We start from the raw sequence: 23,753 nt of genomic DNA on the forward strand, positions 1-23,753 counted from the left end.
ATTAACTCCATGTGCATTCTAAAGCGCCCTCCCTATATTTGGAAAATATATTGCATACTTACTATAAGCTCACTTGATAAATATACAACACATTTGAATTATGCCTGTCTTTTAAGAGAACATTTTCTAATTTGCTTCTTTTCTCTTCGCCACATCCCGGAAGATGACAGAACTGAGGGATACAGAATGCCAACAGATAAATTCAGTCCCCGCTACTAACTAATTTTGTCCAGTTTGAAACAGGACAAAACTCAGTATGCCAGAGAAACTAACCACAATCCTTTGTAACATCAGGACACCATAAGATAATGAAAACAGCCATCACCAGAGAAGAAAAACGTCTGGATACATGTGAGCTCTCTAGATAGATTTGACATTCGTATCCTGAGTAAAACCAGACTTCCTTCTCAAGCTGAAAGACAGGAACTGGGTACCTTGTCTCATGAAAAAGTGCTTCCTCCGTATACATTACAAATAACAGCTCCCCATTTGGCAAAGCAGTGGTTACTTGTACCAACGTTCTCTAAACAACCAAAAGACATTAGCAGCTTATGTCCACCTCGTGGTTCCATGGTCTGTGCCTAGAACACCCATCATGATTAACGAGCAAAGAGACATTTTATACAAGTCAAAACAGCCTCACTGAGCAGCACTGAGGGTTGAAAACAAACTTTTATGGGAAACTTCAATATATCTGTGAATAATGATACTGCCAGGTGATGGAGTAAGCTCTGGAAAATACACAGATTTGAATGTTGTCCTTTGTGGAGTCTTCCAGCCTTAACTTATGAGAATTAACACCTTTTTATACACAGGACTAAAGACAGACACTGGAGATGCACCTGTGATCTAACAGTGGCAATTCTTCAAAAAAAATACGTTGACAGGTGCATATGAATGATATCTGCAAGATGCAATTATGAGAGTAACCTGAAGTGTGACTGTGGACTTGCTAAAGAACCCAGTATTATAAAGTGAGGTCAAAGTTCAAAGAATCAGAAAAGTGACTGCCAAAATTTGTATACAGGGAGATGAAGCATCATTTGGTCTTTTCTTCAGCTCATGGAGTATCCATGATATGGCCCAGAAAACTGGAAAAAGAAACACCACAATAATAAATTTCCATTAGAAGCATGAATGGAAATTGCCAACTACAGCAATGACTACCTCTGCAATGCCCTGGCCAGAGTCTTTCTAAACCAATAACTGACCAAGTGGTGAGCCACACACCACTGATACCCACTTGATACCCTCATGGGGTGCAGAGGACGATCTGGGTTATTGATCCATCAAGCTCTGTCAGAGACCATCCATTCACCAAGTATCAACCACCTTCAACCTTGGAGATCCATGGTATTTCCAAAGAAATCTTCAAAAACAGCCAGGTGGAGAGACTTCCATATCCTTCCTTTTCCCACACAGTCCCAAACCTGGAACATACCTGAGTCTCTTTTCCTTAGCCTCTCACATTCAATTAGGTGTCAAGGTTTTGAATTTACAATAACTCCTAAGTTCACTTCCTTCCTGTACATTACCAGCACTGCCATGCCTGTTACAGATCCAGTCTCCAATTACCACTAGTTCTAAACCATTTTAGATTCAGATTAATCTCCCAAGGCGAGGAAAGACTGTAGCATTCTCCCTACTCGAAACTTTCTTGTGCTTTTGTTTTTGTTGTTATTCTTTATTACAGAAAATTTTAACAATATAAATAGTAGAGAGAATTGTTAAGACAATACCATGTACCCATCATCTAGCTTCAATAATTATCCCTCATGGCCAGTCTTATTACCTCTATACCTCAATCCACTGGATAATTTCAATCAAAGCTCAAACACCATATAATTCCATCTGTAAATACTTGAATATGATTCTCCTGTTTACATAACAACAATGCCATTACCACAGTCCCCAAAATCAACAATCATTTTTTATATCATCAAATTTCCAGCATTTTCATGATTGTCCTAGAAATCTTCATCATTATCTTTTTCTTTTCTTTTTAGTTTGTTTGAATCAGGATAGACATAGTCCAAATGCTATGATTGGTTAATATGTTTCTTAAGCCTCTTTCAAACTATAGGCTCCTCCTCCATTACTTTTTTTTTCAATTCTGTTTCATTGTATCTTTTTAGACTTGTTTTGTTGAAATCTTAGTCATTAACTTGGTTTTCAACGAATCTGTAAAACCTTTTATTGCCTGCCACTAGTCTTCATCTATATCAAGTTCCAATCAAACCATATCCTAAATATGGTCATTTTTACATATGTCCACAAATTCTTTGATATTTCTCCCTTCACACAATGCAGTTTAATTCTACTCCCTCTGAGGGTCTTAGCGACTTAGTGACTCACTTCTAATGAGGAGAATAAGGCAGACGTGAAAGTGTGTCATTTTCTTCTTTTTTATTTTTTTAAATTTATTGGGGCGACCATTGTTAGTAAAATTACATAGATTTCAGGTGTACAATTCTGTATTACGTCATCTATGGATCCCATTGTGTGTTCACCACCCAGAGACAGTTCTCCTTCCATCACCATATATTTGATCCCCCTTACCCTCATCTCCCACCCCTCACCCCCCTTACCCTCTGGTAACCACTAAACTATTGTCTGTGTCTATGAGTTTTTGTTTCTCATTTGTTTGTCTTGTTCTTTTGTTGTTTTTGGTTTATATACCACATATCAGTGAAATCATATGGTTCTCTGCTTTTTCTGTCTGACTTATTTCGCTTAGCATTATACTCTCAAGAACCATCGAAGGTGTGTCATTTTCTACACTAAACAGGCACTGCTGGCTTTCTCCTTGCTCTCTCCAATATGGGATCAGTCTCTCTGGGAGAAGCCAGCAGCCATGTGGTGAGGACACTCAGGCAGCCCTGTGGAGAGGAAGTGAGACCTCCTGCAACAGCTACGGGAGCGTGTCATCTTGGCAGTGGATTCTCTAGTCGAGCCGCCCCTGCTGACTGCAATTTCATGAAAGACCTGAGCCAGAACTCCCAGCTAAGCGCCTCCTAGATTCCTGGCCACAGACAATAAACGTTTATTGTTTTAGACTGCTAAGTTTTGGGGTGATCTGTTACACTGCAGTACATAACTAATACACCATACTTTCTGATGTCATATCATTGCCATTCTTGGAAATGCCCTTCTTCTCCAGTTTGTTGTCCAGATGTAACCATCTTTACAAGCTCACAGACCACCTTCCCAGAGCCATCCCTGGACCTCTACTTCCCCAACACTCCAAACTCTGGAAACAACGGCTCCATCCTTTGATTTCCTGAAGAACTTTGTTTGTATCTGGTTCTAAGGCAAGCTGTCTGAAACCAATTCGACCAACGGTAATCCCAATTCATCTAATACCCACCTGTGTAGTTTTAACATTACAGTGTTACTAGAGCAGCTGTTCCTCAAACATGCCAGGCACACTCCTGCCTCAGGGGGTCTCTGCGCCACCCCCACACATCTTCATAGTTCATGCTCTCACCTCCTTCGGGCCTTTGCTTAATTGTCACCTTCTCAGTGAGGCCTTCCCTGGCATATTGAAAACCACCGGAGCCCTCACTCCTTCCTTCCTCACACCCACCCTGCTGTCCCTGTCCATGATTACAGTTTTATTTTCTCCACAGCACTTATCACAATCTAACACATTTTAATCATGTCACTTATCAGTCATCTCCCCTTCTCCAGACAGTAAACCCAAAAAAGTAGACATTTTGTTTAGCTGCTCAGGGCTACACCCCAAGCCTCTAGAAGGGGGCACAGTACATAGAATGTACTCAATAAAAACTTACTAAGCAAACGATCCCAATAACGATGTAACACTAAACGCTGTGATATTTTAGGTATTTTTATGTCTACAAGCACTTTAAGGAGGCTTAATCAATCTCTTCCTTCACCAGATTAAAAACAAAACAAAAAAAAAACCTTGAAACACCCTAAAAGTAGGTAAACTTAAAAAAAGATAATTTAAGAATTGTCACGTTTCTCAAAAGTAGCCAAAATGGTCCTATCATATGTGTTTCCTTGGCAGTTTGATTAAATATGATTTCAGGTGATTGTGTCATTACCCAAAATCATCACTGTGTCAACTGTCCCTGTCCCTTTGCATCCCTCAAGTTATAGCTCATTTATTATTTCAAAATCTCCTTAAGAACAGAACAGGATCTTGTACATCTTGATACTCTCTGCAGTGCCCAGATAATAGGGCAACCTGTAAAAGTTTAGTAAGAAAGTATCAGAATTGCTAGCATCTTAGGCCATCTCTTCTCCTTAACCCTAAGCACACAGTGCACATGCCTGTAACAATGGTATCATAAAAAGCATCTAATTCAGCCGATGAAGTCTCTGAAGCAAATTATCTACTGGCATACCCCCAGAGATATTGCTGATTTGGTTCCCCAAATTGTGTATTGTAATACAGTGACTCACAAACTTTTTGGTTTCCCAGTACATAGAAAAATTATGTTTGCACTATACTATAGTCCCTTAAGTGTGCGATAACATTATTCCTTAAAAAAATCAATGTATATACCTTAATTAAAAATACTTCATTGCTAAAAAAAAAAAAAAAAAATAAGTGTTAACCATCATCTGAGCCTTTTGAGACAATGGCACCAACAGACTTATTCGATGCAGGGTTGCCAAAAACCTTCAATTTTTAAAAAATACATTATTGCTGAGCACAATAAAGCAAAGTGTAATAAAAGGAAACGTAATAAAACAAGGTATGCCTGTAATGACTTCTATTTTCCCAAAGCCAAGTTAGAGCTGAAACCTTAGCCTCCTCTTTTATTCACAACATTCTTGTCTAAATTATACTGCTGCTACCAAAACATGAAAAAAGAAGAAAAAAGTTGCTCCTTTATCTGACATCTGACATATGGTTCTCACTAACAATCCATATATGCACATCACAGAGGGTCAAAGTCAAACAGTGGATGGTGATATTCAAGATGAATGATGTCGCTTGTAAATTACTTCACAGTTTATGTAAGTAATAACGCTAGGGAAAAAAAAATAATTGCAATGCATAGTAATCTGACTCAAGGCATAGCTCCGCACAGAACTGTTCTTTGTTTTTAAGATCCAGAACAATGCTGGAAGAGAGATGTCTCGTTATGATATAATCAAAGCTTTGTATCATTTCAAGGACACAGTTCCATTCGTGTTCTGGCACAAAAAAAGCACGACTGTCCTTTAGAGAAAGGGTCAGCATACCACAGCTTATGGACCAAAAAGCTGGCCCACAGCCTGTTTTTGTATGGGGCACAGGCTAAGAAAGATTTTCACATCTTTAAAGGGTTGAGGGGGGAAAAAATCAAAAGAAGAATAACATTGGGTGACATGTGAAATTTATATAACATTCAAATTTCAATAGCCATAAATAAAGTTTTATTGGAACAGTCACACTCATTCATTTTGGCATCGTCTGGGGCTGATTTTGTGCTATAATGGCAGAACAGAGAGCTGCAACAGAAACCATATGTCCCACAAAGATGAAAATATCTGATCCTTTACAGAAAAGTTTGCCACCCTCTACCTACTTCAGAGTTTGAATGCTGGATCCTGACTGCCTCCAGCTAAAGTCTAACACTTATTCTCCTTATTCTGCCTCCATTTAAATTAAAACACTTATTGTTCACCTTGTAACTGAACAAATTACTTAACCACTCTACACATCAGTTTCCTCATCTATAAAATGGGGCTAATAACAGTACCTACCTCATCGGGTCACTGTGAGTTGTAAATTAGTAATATAGACAAAGCATTTGAAATAGTACCTGGCTAAGATACTAAGTTTCGTTAGGAAAACTGTTACTAAGTATTAGTTATAACCACAATTCCTTCTTGTTGAGAGTGGCAGGACATTTTCCAATTGAAATGCTAGCAAAGAGGTAATATTCCAAACAAGCCCTCACCACAATCTATTTATCCTGGTGGAACTGAAGTATGAGACAAGAAGAAATGAGAGAAAAATGAAGAAAAACAAAGAAGAGGACTGAAGAGGGAATGAAAAGAGAAAGAAAAAGTTAGAAGGACCCCACTCAGCAGGGATAGTAGGCGGCCTATTCAAAGGGGAAGTATAAATTAGGACAATTTCATCTATAGGAACAGATTAAATAACCTCTGTGGGCTAACTAGAGACTAATCACAATGTGTAAGCTGCTTTGTGGGTGTGGGGGGGAGGTAACATTAGAATCCAAGCTTACAAATGAACTGCTAGGTCGAGCCCATTTTTAAGTTGACAACTTCCTGTATTTTACATTCCTAGACAAATGATGAGTGAGAACTGCAATAAATTCTACATCTCGTTATCCACGTAGAGTCACTAATTAAAAGGAAACAATTTGTGTAAGGACCCTGGGCAGCTGAGAAGCAGCTTCTAATGAGACTCAGAGGAGGACAGGGAGAATCGTTCTTACCCAGCAAGCAGTTCTCATTTTGTTCAGAATAGAACTTCCTAATGCTAAGAAAAGACCATGTTCCCATAAATAGAACACAAGCTCACTCACCAAAAACGGACCTGCATGGCAACTGGGAGGTAAACATGGTGTTAATAGAAAATACACTTAACCTGCTATGGAGGCTGAGAAATTCTCTTTTCAAGGACTCGCTCTCATTTGAATACCTTCTCTGTGCAAAGCCAAGTTCCTACCTTTTCCACATATCTTTAAAAATCGCACCATTTCTCTTTTTAAATTATTATTGCAAAACTCTAGAGCACCCCCTGCAGAAGAATTTTTTAACTCACAGCTCCATCACAATCAAACAACTATCTTTATAATGCCCTTCCAACCTTGGTGTCTATAATCCTCACTATTGCTGTGGTTTATGCTTCTAGTAAATCTTCCCTGCAGAGGCTAAACACACACATCAACTATTTCTGCAAGACTTTATGTGTAAGCATAACACGTAAAACTTTAAGGAAAGGAAAGAAAGACATTATTATCCAAGTGAGTTCTGCAAACTGCAAACAACTGAGAGTGCTTTAAAGCAATTCATCCAAGAGAGTAATTAAGATGCTCTCGAGCTGGAGGCAAGTTCAAAACACTCACTGAGAATGTAGATGCTGGGAGAGTCCTACTGAAGGCTTCGGCTTGAGGGTCAAGGTCATGTGGGCCATGGGACTGACTCTCGGTAGAGTGTCTGCTTTCTTGGATGAAGCGTGTTTTGCTACTTGCTCAGCAGGGACCCAGGAAGAAGCAGCCCCGGGACTCTGCCCGCCAAAGACTGGTGAAGAGGTGTCCTGGGCAGTTGTTGTCTCACAGGCTTTGCCCTTGGTCCCTGGTTTACACACACAGAGTTGAGGCCGGAGACATATCCCTCCATTCTGGCACGGTGGAACACAGCTTGCTGCAGAAAGATAACAGAAGACACAAATTTGAAGACAAGCATTACAGACTTGAGGCTCCACTACTGATTCTTCCAAAGGCTTAACAGTAGCATCGGGATATTCACCAATAAAATAAAACCATACTTATAGACATCACGATGATGATGATGATAATGGTAGCTAATATTTATTAATGACTTCCTGAACAAAGTGTTCTTCCCTTCTTTTTAAGTTGTGCTCTGGAGCTTAAGTTTAAATTTTAGGTATCCAAACAAGAGTCGAGAAAATTACAAAAGTCCAAGCCCAATCCCAACCACCCTCCCAGAGGTGCTACCACTTCATCTTGCATAAGTTACCAGAGCATGGAGACAATTTTTCAGAAATTTAGTCCCCACTTTATTTTTACATGAGAGAAACTCAGGAGGTGAGAGGCATCCAATGTATACTCTTATACATTTACCAGTGCACTGTACACCACCCCTAATTTTATAATGAAAGGCAACCAAAAATAAATAACCTCTTTATCTACTATTTGCTAGGATGCATGTTACTTGGAATCACCAGGCTTGTGGCCAAGCAGCGTTTTAAAGTTAGCAGGGCTATGAGTCATGGGTAAATGGATTTTATCATAGGCAAGGTCCTGTGGGAGTTCAGATGTTATTGACTTAAGTTTTATTAGGTTAATGTCATAGGCCTATGGGCATGATTTCTATACTCCCTGCTTTATTTGTCCAAATACATTTAGTTATGACAACCTTTTGGTATCAGTCTACTTCTGACTTAAACTCTTGGTCCTGAGGCAGATCACAATACTAAATCTCCCGTAAAACTCAATGCAAGATTCAGTCCACAAACAATTACAAAATAGATGAGAGATATGAACCAGAGGCGGCTCAGTTATGGAAAAGCCAAGTGACCAAAACCTAGAACCCCTAAAACCTACTGATTTTCTGTAAAAGTGAGAAGATACTTTTCCCATTTTTCTACAATATGACTCCTTTTGGTTATAGCAAATAATGACAAGAAATGGCTGTTCAGTGTTAGAATACTAAGGTGACAAATTTTTCAAACGTTGGGAAGGATTCTCAGAAAACAAAAAAAAAAGAAAGAAAAATGTAGCTAGTTCTCTAAGTGATCTTGGGGTAAGTTACTTAACTTTGGCCTCTGCACCTGTACATGTTTGGGGGCAGAGGGAGGGCAGTAGCTGCTTGTTCTAAAATGGTCCCCAAGGGCATTTCCCATATTAGGCTTCTAGAATTCAAAGTCAAAAGCAACGCACTTCTAGAGTTCAGGATTCCAATTTGTCAGCGTTTTCCTGATAATCATCGGGTCCTACTCGAGTATTTATGGAATGTCCCAAGAATGGAAATGGGCTCCACCCGGAGAGAACAGAAGCTTCCATGAGGGAAGACAGAATTGGGCTTTCAAAGCTGAGCTTCTGCCAGAGACCAGCCTCCCTCCTCCCGACCCGGCACTTTCATGTATACATTCTCTTCATGCTTTCAATTAGAAACATGTTTCAGTTTAACATCTGAGAATGATTTCCACTTCCCCTCCCTCCCAAGGTGTACTGCAAATGTCTACTAATCTACCAAGACGGCTGCACAGAGCAGCCTACAAAAACTGGTACCTAGCTAGAGGCCAAGGACCAAAATCTTCCAAAATACCCTGAGAATATACAGTAAGAACCATCTTGAGGAGGACATGGAAGAATTAGAAGTGTAAAAGCATGGCAATTTTTTTATTTTTAACTCCTGAAATTTGGCATGTGGTGGAGGTGGGGGACAGGGAAAAAAATAACAAAAGGGGAAAAAAAACTTTACACTCACAAAAATTTTCTACTGGAAGAAAAGGAGCATGCCATGTAATAGTATGACTATGCACAATACCACCCTTTTGCAGTAAATTTTAAAAGGACAATAGGAGAATGATTAGACAATTTTGCCTTCCACTACCCCACTACCCCACTTAGGCTCTGGCAGCAGCTCCCCCGCCCCCTCCCCTCCCGCATGCCAACAGGAGGGGCTGGGCTGAACTGCAGGGGCAGATTCCCTAACTGCCATGACAAGCGAGCCCCTCACCCAACAGGCAAAGCAAAACTCATGTTCCGCAACCAGACTTGATCCAGCCATTGTTCCTGCGATATTCGGACCTCGTGCAGCAGAGGTTCTCATGGGTCACCTCTCAAAGTGGTGCTCAGACCAGCAGCAGGGTCACCTGGAAACACTTTGGAAAGGCACAGACTTGGGCTGCTCCAGGCCTGTTCAGAACAAAACGAGCCCAGCCGTCTGACTGCCCTCTGGGTGAGTTTGTTGCACACTCGAGCTTGAAAACCACTGACACACAGCGTTTGGAAACCGGCAATCTTCTGCCAGCAAGTTTTTGAGGAGTTCTATTTTTATGATTACCAAGTTTGGGGTTTTCAGACTCCAACTGCTTGCATGATATTGAATTCTTGCTCTAATATAGGTATTTTATATTGCCCTTTTCTTTTTAAGGCAAAAAATAAAAATTTGCCATGGGACCAAATTCGTACGATAGTTATGGGTCCTTTCAAAAATTTATATGTTTGTCACCATCTACTTGGTGGCCAATGTAAAAATTTGTAGGCTTGTATGGCAAAACTGTTATTTTAAGTGAGGTGTTGAACTATATGGAATATTATAAATAAATGTTACAGAAGTACTTTAAAAATGCTTTTTTTCCCCACCAGTTGATTCTGTATTTGCCTAGCCAGCTATGGTAACACAATAAGTAAACACTACATTAACATCTTGTACACCTGAAACTAATTAAAAAACAATATACCATGTTTCCCTAAAAATAAGACCTCACTGGACAATCATCTCTAATGTGTTTTTTGGAGCAAAAATTAATATAAAACCTGGTGTTATATCATATTATGTTATATTATATTATGTTATATTATATTCAACCCAGTCTTATAAGACTCAGTCTTACATTATATAACACCCGGTCTTATAGTAAAATACGACTGCGTCTTATGTTAATTTTTGCCCCAAAAGACGCATTAGAGCTGATTACCCGACTAGGTCTTCTTTTCAGGGAAACACAGTATAATGAAGAGGATGAGAAGAAAAAAAAAAGGATCCTATTGGTCAGTGGGTTGGGCAGTGGTTCCCAAACTTTGCCACACATTAGAATCACCTAGGGAGATGTTATTTTTATTTTTTTATTATTATTAGTTTCAGGTGTACAAAACAATGTAATAGACATTTCACCCCTCACAAAGTAATAAACCCTCTCCCCAATCTATTACCCCTCTGACATCGTATATAGCTGTTACAGTTCCACTGACTCTATTCCTTATGCTGTACTCCACATCCTATACTATATATGTGTGTGTGTGTGTGTGTGTGTGTGTATATATATATATATATATATATATATATACACACATATACATATATGTAAATTACAGTTGACATTCATTATTGTTCAGCTTCAGCTTCAGGTGTACACTGCAGTGGTCAGGCATCTACACCATCCATGAAGCAGTCTCCCTAATAAGACAAGTGTCCATCGGATACCCTATAAAATCTTTACAACATTATTGATTATATTCCCCCAACTGTCTTTCATACCTAGAGGGCTTTTAAAACTCTCAAAACTCAGGCCTAACTCCTCCAGCCGATTGAATCAGAATATCTGAGGGAGGGGCTCAAGCATCAGTCTTGTTTTCACTTTTTTATTAACCCTCCAGGTGATTGTAACGTGCAGCCAACCTTGAGAAGCAGTAGGTTAGGGAACAAAATCCTAATCCAGACTTGCTGACAGACTAGTCTTCCTAAAATGTAGCTCTTCGAATTTTTTCTTCTTCATTCAAAAACTTCCAACACATTGCAGCTGTCCATGAGATACATTCAAGCTCCTCAGCACCTGGCCCCTCCCCTACTCACCCTCATTGCCCCTGGTCCACCCCAGCAGAAGCACAGCGCTCTGCACACACAGTGCCCTGTCCTCAAACAGGCCTCTCAAGCTCTTGCTCACCTGCAACCTCCGCCTTCTCTAAGAGGTCTTTCCCAAATGCCCACCCACTCCTACCATGACCTTTCTAATCACCTGAACTCCTGTCCCATTTTCATCATTCACTTCACATTTCACATGTACTGCTACATATTATTAATCATCTGGTAACACAGTTCTCTTATTTCCCAACTAGATTATGAACTGTGAGGTCAGTTCTTGGCTCATGCAGAACATTCTGTACCCTAGGATGAGAGCCTGAACCTCATCGTGGTTGAATGACTGATGTGAAAGTAGAGCCAGTCCTTTCCAAAGGATGCTGGGCAATAAGGACATGTGCAAAGGGAAAGTCATCCATGGGCTCTTCATCCATTGCATAATAACATCGACACCTCCAGACTTGGTTCGCATGTTGTTCCATCAGTCTCTGATCCTTCAAAGATGTGTTTAAGTCCAAATTAATATAAATTAGACTCTGCTAGTGTGTAAGATCTGCAGTGGCATTTCACAGTTGCTTGGTAAAAAAAAAAAAAAAAGTTTCAGAAACTCAGATCCAATGGGTTCTGGAGGAACTCTGAAGGGGAGTGAAACTCTGAAACAAACAGGTCAAGACTAACAGAAAAGAATATTGCAGTGGGCTGGTGGGAGGTGTGACAAGTTACTAAACTTCCAGCACAAATGTACATTAAGAGACTTAGTCTAAGAATTTTAGGTTCAGTAGAAAACAAGAGCTTCTGAGAGATACTCAGTTTGGGAAAAGGAACTAGAGAGGGGGCACAATTAATAACGTAGATAATCCAATAAAAGGACTTCTGCTTGGATAAGCATGGTGAATTAACCCTCTGCCACCCCCTCCATTCCAAACACAGAACAATGATTTATTTTTAAAGTTTTTTGTTTTGTTTTGTTTTTAGGTTAAAAAGATGGGTTTCCAAGGCTAGCCAGAATGGAATAACTGTTACCAAACAAGTCTTTTTGCCATAAACAACTAAACAATGGATGAAAGATATAAAGCAACTGTTGGTGGACACCAAACAACTGGCAAGAGAGGACTGTGAATCCTAAGAGAAGGGGATCAAAGTGGTGAGCCATACAGCACCCCAACCCTGCAAGAAGCACTTTGCAGACTACGACACAAGGAGGAACCGAGCGGAGACCGATGGACTCCCGAGCTGAGACCACAGGAGGCTGAGTGGCCGGAATCTGCAGGGCAGAGTACTGGAGAGCAGAAACCTGCACACACAGACAGCCCCAGGATCTGCAGCGGTCACCCATCACCATCCACCTGACACTAAACTGCACAGGTTAGGGCCAAACACGAGGAGGCCAAAATACCCAGGACTTGTAATATGCAAATTCCCAGTCTTGACCCTCCAGAGTCAAGACATTCAATAGAGACCCCAGAATTATACGCTTTTTAAGAGGATAGCAAAACCTCGGTATCAATATCAGGCAAGAATAATACACACACAAAAAATGAATACACAAATCACAGTTAAGAATATAGATGCTAAAAACCTAAATAAAATATGAATAAATCAAATTCAGCAATATTTCAAAAGGGCAAGAAAAATTAACTCCAGAAATATGACGATGGTTTTAACGTCAGCAAATCAACTGAATTCCTCATGTTTAAAAATTACATGAGAGCTCTGGGCCACGCTGAGGCAGCTTTGGGCATTCTTCACGCCGCATCTCCTTTTCATCTGCTGCTGGCTCAGCTAGCACAGCCGTGAAGACCCTAAACCCCAAGACCCGGGTGGCCCAAGCCCAGGCAGTGTTGGTGGTCAACATCAGCACGGCCCGGGGACTGCAGTGCGTGCTGAGGACCAACCTGGGGCCTAAGGGCACCATGGAGATGCTTGTTTCTGGTGCTGGAGACACCAAGCTTACTAAAGATGACAACTGCTGCTGCAGGAATGTATAGATTGCTTTGGGTAATATGGATATTTTAACTATCAATGCTTTCTACCCAGGAGCATGATATATGCTTCCATTTATTTGTATCTTCTTTAATTACTCTCTTCAATGTCTTATAATTTTCTGAGTACAGGTCTTTTACTTCCTTGGATAAATTTATCCCTAGGTATTTCTTTTTTGATGGAGTTGTAAATGGGGTTGTTTTCTTAATTTCTCTTTATGATAGTTCGTTATTGGTGTATAAAAATGCAACCGATTTCTGAATACCGTGTTTCCCCGAAAATAAGACCTAGCCAGACCATCAGCTCTAATGCATCTTTTGTAGCAAAAATTAATATAAAAGCTGGTCTTATTTTACTATACTATAAGACCAGGTCTTAATATAAAATAAAACAATATAATATAATATAATATAATATAATATAATATAATATAATATAATATAATATAATATAATACCGGGTCTTATATTAATTTTTGCTCCAAAGAGCTGATGGTCCGGCTATGTCTTATTTTCAGGGAAACACAGTATTAATCAAAAGGGAATAAGCCCATTTTCCTTAGATGCTCTTGCAAAAGAAGGTATAACAGCTCTGCACAGAGCTAAAAGGAGAAATATGGAAAGGCTGACTCTTGGTTGTGGTGGGGTAGCTCTCAATTCTTGTGATGACCTAAATCCTGATTGCTTGGGACATGCAGGACGTGTCTATGAGCGTACACTGGGAGAACAGACGCTCACTTTTATTGAGAAATGTAACAATCCTCGCTCTGTCACGTTACTGGTCAAAGGACCAAATAAGCACCCACTCACTCAAATCAAAGATGCACTCAATGATGGCTTGATGGCTGTTAAAAATGCGGCTGATGATGGCTGTGTAGTGCCAGGTGCTGGGGCAGTGGAAGTGGCGATGGCAGAAGCCCTGACTAAATGTAAGCCCCATGTAAAGGGCAAGGCCCAGTTTGGAGTTCAAGTATTTGCTGGTACATTTCTCATCACTCCCAAGGTTCTTGCTCAGAATTCTGGTTTTGACCTTCAGGAAACACTAGTTAAAGTTCAAGCAGAGCATTCAAATTGGAGGAGATTTGGAGATGGAGGAGATATAACAAATCTATAGAGAAATAATGGCCTACTTAATAAGTGGGGTTGGAAAAGAAACAGTCCTCCACCTAAAAGAATTAAAATTAGAGTCCTACCCACATTCTAGATCTTTAAAATCTTTACAAGAAAATGTGGGAAAACATTTCATGATTTAAGGAAGGAAGAATTTCTCAAATGTGAAATAGTAAGTAAAAATCAAAAAGGACTGATCAACCTATGTCAAAATATAAAAGACACCATCCATATACAAAACTGAGAGACACATGACAAAGATAAGACACGTGTGATATGTTTAACAAAGGATTAGTAACCAGATATATCAAGAATTCCTACAAATCAATAGGAAAAAAAAACAGACAAAGGATATGTACTGGCTATTCATAAATGATGAAATGTGAGCAGCAAATAAACATGAAAAGATACTCAACTTCTCCAATTATCAAAGAAATACTAATCAAAACAACACTGAGATGCAATTCTATACTCAAGAGACTGGCAATAAGTCTGTCCAAAGTATTTGCAAAGACAGACGGAAACAGGAACTCTTACATACTGCTTGTGGGAGTATTTTATACTCACCTCTGTGGAAAGCAATTTGGCAATACCTGGTAAGGTTATAATGTGAAAACCCTATTACCCAGCAATTTCACTTCTACACTCATGTGCTCAAGGAGACATATACAGGAAGGTTCACTGCACAGCAATTATAGTAGGAAAATAATGGCTCTGATAAACTGTGGTATATCCCTACAATGGAATACTATACAGTACTTCAAGTCATGACCTAGATCTATACCTAGCAATATAGACAGATCTTGAAAAGAACACTACCTGAAGAAAGAAACTACAGGATGCTACTTTATTAAACCCCTAGTTGTATGATCATGTTATAATAACGGTCCATGTAACTTCTTAAAATACATAATATTGATTTTTATGGATACATATGAAATCAACAAACACATAAAAATATGTACTGGATTAACACTAAATTCATGACAGCGATCACCTCAGGGAAGGAAGTCGAACCATACAAAAGAAAGATATAGGTCCCTTTATTGGAATTTAAAAAAAAAAAAGCAAATATGTCACCAAGTAGACCTGTATTAACAGTGAGTGTTTACTGCTGTATCCTTTGTACTTTTCTGTACAGTTTTTCAATTTTAAAAAATCAAAATAATTTTTTTTTTAATTCCAACAAAAGACAACTGAGAATTGAAGATAGATAAAACGTGTTCCTTAATCACAGGCTGAAAGGGCGAGGATGAGGATGAGGTCAAAGTGGCAGAAACTGCCACCATGACGATGATAAACTCAGTTCGCAAATCCTGGGCTTGCAGAAAGCTGACATCAAGACCTGGGTGAGAAGGACAGACAACAAAATCCTACTCCATCCTGGCTGCCAGGTTGGTCTTCTGAAAACACTCTTTCATCATTTGAAACAGTCAAATTCACAGCTTGCACCCCGAACAGAAAATACCCGGGGATTTCCTCCACACTTGAATCCTAATGTTATTTAAAAGTTCAGTGACTGTATTTTTAGGAAGTAACCCATGCCCTGAAGCAGCCTCGATTGCTTTTAATTCTAAAAAAGTAACTCTCAGTTATATTTAAAACCCGTCCCACACAGGGCAAACAGTGCGACTCTCGGCCCCTCGCCTTTCTCCAAACAAGTTGCAGCATGTCTACCGCATGTGTCCCGGGAGAAATATGAGTCTAACTGTGTCTTCTGTGATCAGAGACAGCAGGTGAGAAATTGCTTTGCTCTGTGTGTCTTCACAGTAATTCCCAGCTGCCCTTTGAAGTTATTCAATAACACTAAGTGATATCAGATCACAAGAAACATAGCATGAGGTCACACATTTTAGTGTACTCTAACTCAGTCTGCTCCTTGTACCAAACCCAAATAAATGCTGTACTTTCCTTGTAAATGTCTCTGGGTCAGCTTCCTCCAAAATCCCTAAAGAGCACAAAATATTAGCATAACATCCCAATGCCTTTCCTATCCAGGACTGTGGAATAATTCTACATAAGAATTGAAGAATTCTTACATAAGAATTCTACATAAGCGAGTTTGCTAGATAGGTGAACCAACTGCCAACACATTTAATAACACTTAAGGGTTTTGATCATTATGAAAAGCCATGTAAAATATATCAGGGTGTGTGTGTGTGTGTGTGTGTGTGTTTGCATTGTTCTCTCTCCTTCAGGTCAGGTTGTCAAATAGCACAGGCTTTCTCTCCACCATTTCCTGCCCCATTGCTTTTCTAATCTACTCTCCAGTAACAACCAAGTAGGCAGGTGGTTGAGCGTAACACAAATTATACAGAATACAAGTCACAAAGGTTATGTGCAGAATCTCTGACTTTGTTCAGGAGTTTAATGCCTTTATGTCAAGTACTGAGCCCTGTCTACCTAGTTCCCCAGGAGCTTACGTTCTGGAAGATTGAGGTCCTCAAAGCCCGAGCTCAGCAGAATGGGCTTGTTACCATGTGATTTAATTTAAAATAGGTGGTCCACTGGGGCCAAACACAATCCTCCCAATGCCATCAATAACTGTGAAATCACTCACAAAATACAACGTAAATAAGTCATAAGTCACGTAAATGAAAAACCACCAGCAGTTTCTCAGGGTTCTGTTTCAGGTCTTACTATGCAATTTCATGAAGGTTTTTTTGGGTTTGTTTCTTTTTTCTTTTTTTTTTTTTAAGTCAGTAAAAAAAAGGAAAAGAAAACAAAGTTAAAGATCTACAGTTTACAATAAACATTTGATTTAAAATAGCAAAAGAAAACAAAAACCAGAAAAAAATTTTCAGAAAATCAATAAAAGTTGTCTTTAACAAACTAAGACCAAAATCAAAAACTGAAAAAAGGACAGAAACAGACAATTAAGACAAAAGAAAATGGAATTAGTAAATAAACTTGCGGTATAACGTCCCAATTAAGTCAGCAAAAGAAACACAAACTAAAATGAGAAGAAACATTATTAAGGTTACATAATTTTTAAAAAGATGTAAAATTATTAAAGTGCTGCAAAGGTCGTAGTATAATGGTACAAGCCTTTTAGAAAGCAGTTTAACAACAAGTTTCAAATATTTCACTATCATCATTTCTAGAACTTTAGCCTAAGAAAATAGTCAAAAAAGGAAATCACTATTCACAGGGATATGTCCAGCTGTCCACAGCAATGTTATTTATACTGATTAAAAATTCAAAAGAACCACACGAGTATGGTATTATAACTATTCAAAATTAGAATTATAAAGTGATACTATAAGCTTTTTAAATATTGATCCTACTAATGTGAATAAAACAATGTTATTTTGTTATTCAGACAATGAGTACCTTCTTTAATAATAGTTTAATTTCATCTAGTGCACTAATGTTAGTACATATGTATAAATACAAGTTTTTCTGACAAATCTTGGGTTTTACAAAGTAAGCTATCACGCACATAAAAAGTATTATTATAATTAACATCTTTATAGGTCATTGGAAGACCATACATTCCTAAACAATAAATCTAAAATCTTGTTTAAATCCCATCATATTATCTTCATTCATTATTCAAATATTGAGCCCCTCCCCACTTAATATGCAAGCACTGCACCAAGAACAGTGGATAAAAAGATAAAAGAGACAAATTTCCTGCTGTCAAGGAGATCAGAGTCTAGTAGAGAGGACAGATAAATGTAGGGGGAAAAAAATCACCATACAGTTCTGTGTTAGAATATAATAGCATAGAAAAAATGAGAAATGAGGGGCCCTAATTGGGCAAATGACAAATATCTGTGATTATATTCAAGGAAACAAAAAAGGATACAAAGAATTCTTAGGATGGTTTGTTTCCTTAAGGAGATGTAAAAGCCCACCTCCTGCCCAGGCTCACCTACTGATGGAAACACACTGATCGGAGTCTGAACCACCTTCATCTGCCCAGCTTTGCGCCCTTGGGCCACTTGTCAAGTTCAACCTGAATCTTAGTCCTTCACTCAAGAAAATACTGAGCAACAATTCTGCACTAGGCACAGTCACATGCCCTATGAATAGCACAGCGGACAAGAAAACACCATCTCTAGCCCATAAACTCATGGCCAGAAGACTGACAGGAACAGTGATTCTAATCATTGCAAGCATTTCAGAAAGAGATGGATGGTGTGCAGTGGGAGCCCATCCTGGTGGGATTCAGGGTATTAGGAAAGAACCTTCCTTGAGACTATGAACTTAAGATCAGATCTGAAAGCTGAGAGAAATAAGTAACACATAAGCCTGGCCCAGAGTGTGGAGCCAAATGTCAGTGGTGAAACGCCACAAAGCCATGAAGAAGCAAAATGCAACTTGACTCAACTGATTCATGAAAGACTTTTCATAAAAGGTCAGGTTCAGGGGGTAGGAAAGGAATTACAATACATTCTTTACAATGTGTCCAGTACGCTGGTCCAGAACAATTTAATGTAACCAGCAGAGACATTATCCGGGTAAACCCAGAACTAAACATTAGTGTCTGGATATTCTAGTCAATGCAGGAAAACATAGAGGAGGGGCGTGCAGGAAGACAAGCCCACTCCTACACAGCCAACGCGAGGTCCCTGGGTATGGACTTTCTCTAACGCAACTGGCCATCCTTCAGGATTAAGCCCTAAGAAAGCCAGGAAATTTTATATTCAAATACGTCCACTACGGTTGGACAATTAAGATAGTGGTAAAATAGTAATAATAATAATAATAATAATAATAAAAATCCTACCCATGCAACAACAAGGGCTAGACAAAAATCACGGAATGTGATACCATCATTGAAGACAGTGTTTAAAAGACATTTTTTAATGACATGGAATCATGCTTATGATGGAATGCCAAGTTAAAAAAAGAAAAAGCCTCGACTCTCTAGAACTCATTCCAGTCAGCCCGGCAGCTCTAGGTGTCCACTGGATCGAATCCCATCAGTCACCAGTGACCTCGGGCTGCCAATCCTTCTTGAACAAGAGCAGTAGTGGATCAGTGCATCCCTCCTTCCTGACCACTTTCTTCCCTTGGCTAAGATGTCACATCCTACCAGCCCCCTTCCTACCTCACCGCCAACCCATGCTCAGTCTCCTTCTGGCTTTTCCGTCTCTTCCTGGTGTCTGAATGTTGACATTTCCCAGGGCGTGCTTGGTCCTTGGATCCTTCTCCTGCAGACCTCATTCAGGCCGGTGGCTTTGACTTCCATCTAGACCGTGCCCAAATTTAGATCCCAGGCCTGGTCCTCCTATTTGAACCCTAGATTTCCATGTCCAGCTGCCTCCTCGATGGCATCCTGTGGAGATCTAACTGGCTTCTCAAATTCTATGCATCTCGGCTCCCCTCCCCCGCCCCAAACTCCACAACCTGCTCCTCCTTAGTCTTCATCCCCTTAAATGCACCGCCATTCACCAAGTTGCTCGCCATGTGCGTTAGTCGGCTCCAGCTGCTGTAACAAAGCACCACAAACTGGGTGGCTTAAGCAACAGAAAGTCATCATGTCATAGTTCTCGGGGCTAGATGTCTGGAACCAAGGTGTCAGTGGGGTGGGTTCCCTCGGAGGGCTGTGAGAACTTGTGCTATTTCTCTCTCCAAGCTTCTGATCACCTCAGGCATTCATTCCTTGGCTTGTTAAGCTGCTAGCCCCACATCTTCTATGTGTTCCTTCTAAGTGTGTCTACATCCGAATACCCTGTTTTTATGCGGACACCACTCATATTGGATTAGCACACCCCTTCTCTTCAGTACGACCTCTCTTTAATTATATCTGCATGACCCTAATTCCAAAGAAGGTCACATTCGGAGGCAGAGAGATATAGGACCTCAAGATAGGAACTGGAGCGAGGGCAGTATTTCCACCCTAACACCAAGTTGTCATTATACAGAGACTCCTTCCTCTCTTACACCATCTCCAGATCCTCTTGGCTCTTCCCTCAAATACACCCGGAATCTAAACATTTCTTACCACCTCCCCTCCAACCCTTCTCCCGGATACCTTGCTTATTCTCACCAGGGCAGCCAGAGGGATCCTGTCAGAATCAAAGTAAGATCATATCGCTCCTCTGCTCCCAATGTTAGAAGATGCCCATCTCACTCAGTGAAATGCAAAGCCCATGTTTCTATAGCCCACAAGTCTCTGCTTCCATGTCATCGCCTGTACTCTCTGGCACCATCCTCCTGTCACACTGGCTTCCTTGCTAGTCCCTGGGCACACCACACCGGCCTCCACTGTGGGGCCCTTCACTGGCTGTTCCCCACCTGAAACGTTTTGCCCCAGATGTTCCTCGGCAGCCTTCCTCACATAACTCAACCCCCCAGGACTGTTCATTCCAGAAAAGCAGTCTCTAGGCCTCGATTCCTATACTCTGCCTCATTTTTCTTCAAAGCATTTATCCCTACCCACCATTAGATTATACATTTTCCTTTTCATTGTCTTTCTCTCCCACAAGAATATCAGTTCCACGGGGAGAGAGATTATTTTCTTCATGGTTTTTTCCCTTGGGCCTAGAATAACGTCTAGCTCATAGAAGATAATTAATAAATGACTGTTGAATGAACACATGACTGGAGGCTGGAAGAAAAATACACTTAAATGCTCACGTGAATTATTTACCTGTGAGTGGTGAAATTGTACAAGTTACTAATTTTGTGCATGCCATATTATACACACTCCAGATTTTCTAAAATGGCCTGTTATCACTTTTATAGTATGGCAAAAATTAACAACACTTTTTTGAAAAGAAATGTTAATTCATGTTTAAAGGCTAGTTTAAAGGCTAAATGTTTAAAGGCTAGTTTAAACATACTTAAATTTTTAAGGGCTGTAATTTCTATAATTTAAACAAATGTGAGACAGAGTACCATACACTACGCTTTATGATAATTACACTATATTGGAACTTACATTATTTTTACTTTGAAACTTATTCCCAACATACTATGATTGAGTAATATGTCTAGCACTACTATTATTAACATGTTTATTAATCTGTTTGAAAGCTGACTTCTTCTATTTTCATCAACCAAAAACGTTAAACAAAAGAAGCTCCCCTGAAAATCAGAGCAATAAAAAATAAACTGTGTAAGGCCGAAACGACTGCCAACTTGAGAACTGAGTCTCTGAAACTTGGATTAAAATCAAGGGGAAAAAAGACTAAGACTTTACTTTTTAAACTTTACTTTGATTAGGCAGTGTCACCTAGTGGTAAAGAGCTCACTAAAGCCAGGCAGCCCAAACCAAGCCTCAGCTCAGACACTGACTAGCTGAGTGTCCTCAGATGTATTTCTGTTACCGTTTTTTTTTTTTTTTTGCATCTCAGTTTTCCCATCTGTAAAATGGGAACCATTAAAAAACCAAGAGGGTTTCTGTCTGGATTAAATGAATATATGCAAAGCACTTAGGATAGTGCCTGGTTCTGTGTAGCCCTGGACAGGTGTCAGCTATTATTATTATCCCATGCACCAAATTCATCCCACACATGCCCCAAAATAGCCTTTAAGGAAGCTTGTGAGAAGCAGGTCCCATCTATGTCTGAGATAGAATTTTATTTCTACTATTGGAGTTTTACATTTGCCTAAAACAGCCTTTCACATTGAATCAAAGATAATAAGCTATGTTTTTTTTCTTTCTTTCCCACACTTAATCATCCAGAATAAAATTGTTGTGGGTGGCAACAAAATGACAGAGAGCATCATTAAATTATTGTATGACTGTTCTCACACTCCAGACTCATATTTCCAAACAAATTTTCATAACTGAATAAAGGATAATAGCTATAATGAGACAGAGCCTTAAAAAATTTACCATTTGATTTATTTTGACAGAGTTCTTTAAGGTAAATTAAGAGTATTATGTGACCAAGGATGGGAATACCCTGGAAGATATATACTCCAAGCCATGCCAAAGCCTTTCCTTGCTAAAATAAAAATCTCTGTAAATGTCACTGATGCCTGAGCATCACTGCAGAACACAAATATTTGACAGGCTGTGGACATGGCCCAGATATAGAGAACACAATTATTAGGCTTACACCCCAAAAAGAAACAATTAAAGCCTCATTGTGAAATACAAGATCATTCCTTTACATCAGGGGTGTCCAAACTGCGGCCCACGGGCCAACTGCGGTCCGCAATCCATTTTTAATTGGCCCACATCAAATTCCAAAAATATATTTAGTTTACTTAAATAAACCAGGTGAGGCGATACCTACTTCACCTCGAGTGAGTGGCCCGGCTGTTTGTGTATTTTACCGCATATGGCCCTTGGTAAAAAACGTTGAAAACAGTTTGGACACCCCTGCTTTACATGGAAGGAAGCTACACAGATGATGCTATTTGCGAACAATCAGTCTTCTGGCTTCTACCTATATTACTGTGAAATGTGATATAACCATTTTCACAACTGAACCTGAAACAGAACTGTAGACTTCAAGGGCTCATCAGCAAACAGTTGAAAGGAATGAACAAAGCTTTGTTTTCAAAATGTTAATATACAAAATTAAAACTGTTTAAATGGCTTTTCTCATTTCTGACATCCTTCTGAATGGAGAAATTATTCTAGTAATATGGTGAATGTAAAATGCTCATTCTATCCACATACTGGGCCTAGCTTCGTATATGTATTTAAATTTTTTTTACTTAGTTGATCTCTAAGATCCTTCTAGAATCTCTGATCATCTCAAACGTAAAAAATGTGTAACCAGTAAACAAAGAGAAATTTAAATAATTATTAAGATCAGAAATTAACAATCATTTTTCTGTTGGAAGTTGCTAACGCTAAAACAAATTAACTATTTCCATCTAAAACACTATGCCAAATTTGTTAAATAATGGATGATGATAATTGGGTGTCACTATTCCTAAATTCTTAATGTTTTTATGGTTTTCAAGAATATAAGTGGTCAAAGATGTTTTTAAAAATATAATCCAAGTAATTCTTTTTATTGTTCAAAATATGCAATGAATAACCGACTTATTTTTATAGTAATTGTATTTGTCTCTGTTTTGGTACAAAGTAGAACTGCTAAATTTTCTGCTAATCAATTCTGGAAAAACATAATTAACAGAAAGAAAATAAGGAAACTTTACACAATTCTGAAAGTAGAGATTTTAATAAAGCTGTGAAAAATACCATAATCACAAATCTCTCACAGCTTCTGTTTAACAGATATGCAGTAATTAAATCTCAAGCCACAATTCCCTAAAGATCACGTATTCCTAGTACATTTTTGTATTTTTCTTAGATTTCTTCCCATTATTTGTGATCACCAGCTCATACCACGATTAGGGGCAGGCTTCTATGGATTCACAATGAGGAAGAAAGAGAAAAAGACTATTGTGGTTCTCTGTATCTCTAAAGATAGCCCCAAATAATTCCACCACCCCACCCCACCCCAATCAGTACATGCT

At 39.3% G+C, this 23,753-nt stretch overlaps 1 protein-coding gene across 8 annotated transcripts in view; it reads right to left on the reverse strand.

Annotated features, from left to right (window-relative positions):
- Nucleotides 1-23,753, reverse strand: part of LTBP1 (latent transforming growth factor beta binding protein 1) — a 353,132-nt gene that overhangs the window by 305,049 nt on the left and 24,330 nt on the right. For all 8 annotated transcript variants that reach the window (XM_019741724.3, XM_019741760.3, XM_074331884.2 and 5 more), the window contains exon 3: nt 7,059-7,356. In XM_019741724.3, coding sequence (XP_019597283.3) covers nt 7,059-7,356 — 298 coding nt within the window. The remainder of the gene's footprint in view (nt 1-7,058; nt 7,357-23,753) is intronic.

Source organism: Rhinolophus sinicus, chromosome 2 (genome assembly GCF_057876585.1).
Source record: "Rhinolophus sinicus isolate RSI-liver-muscle chromosome 2, RSI-T2T, whole genome shotgun sequence".
In the NCBI taxonomy this organism is placed as follows: Eukaryota; Metazoa; Chordata; class Mammalia; order Chiroptera; family Rhinolophidae; genus Rhinolophus; species Rhinolophus sinicus.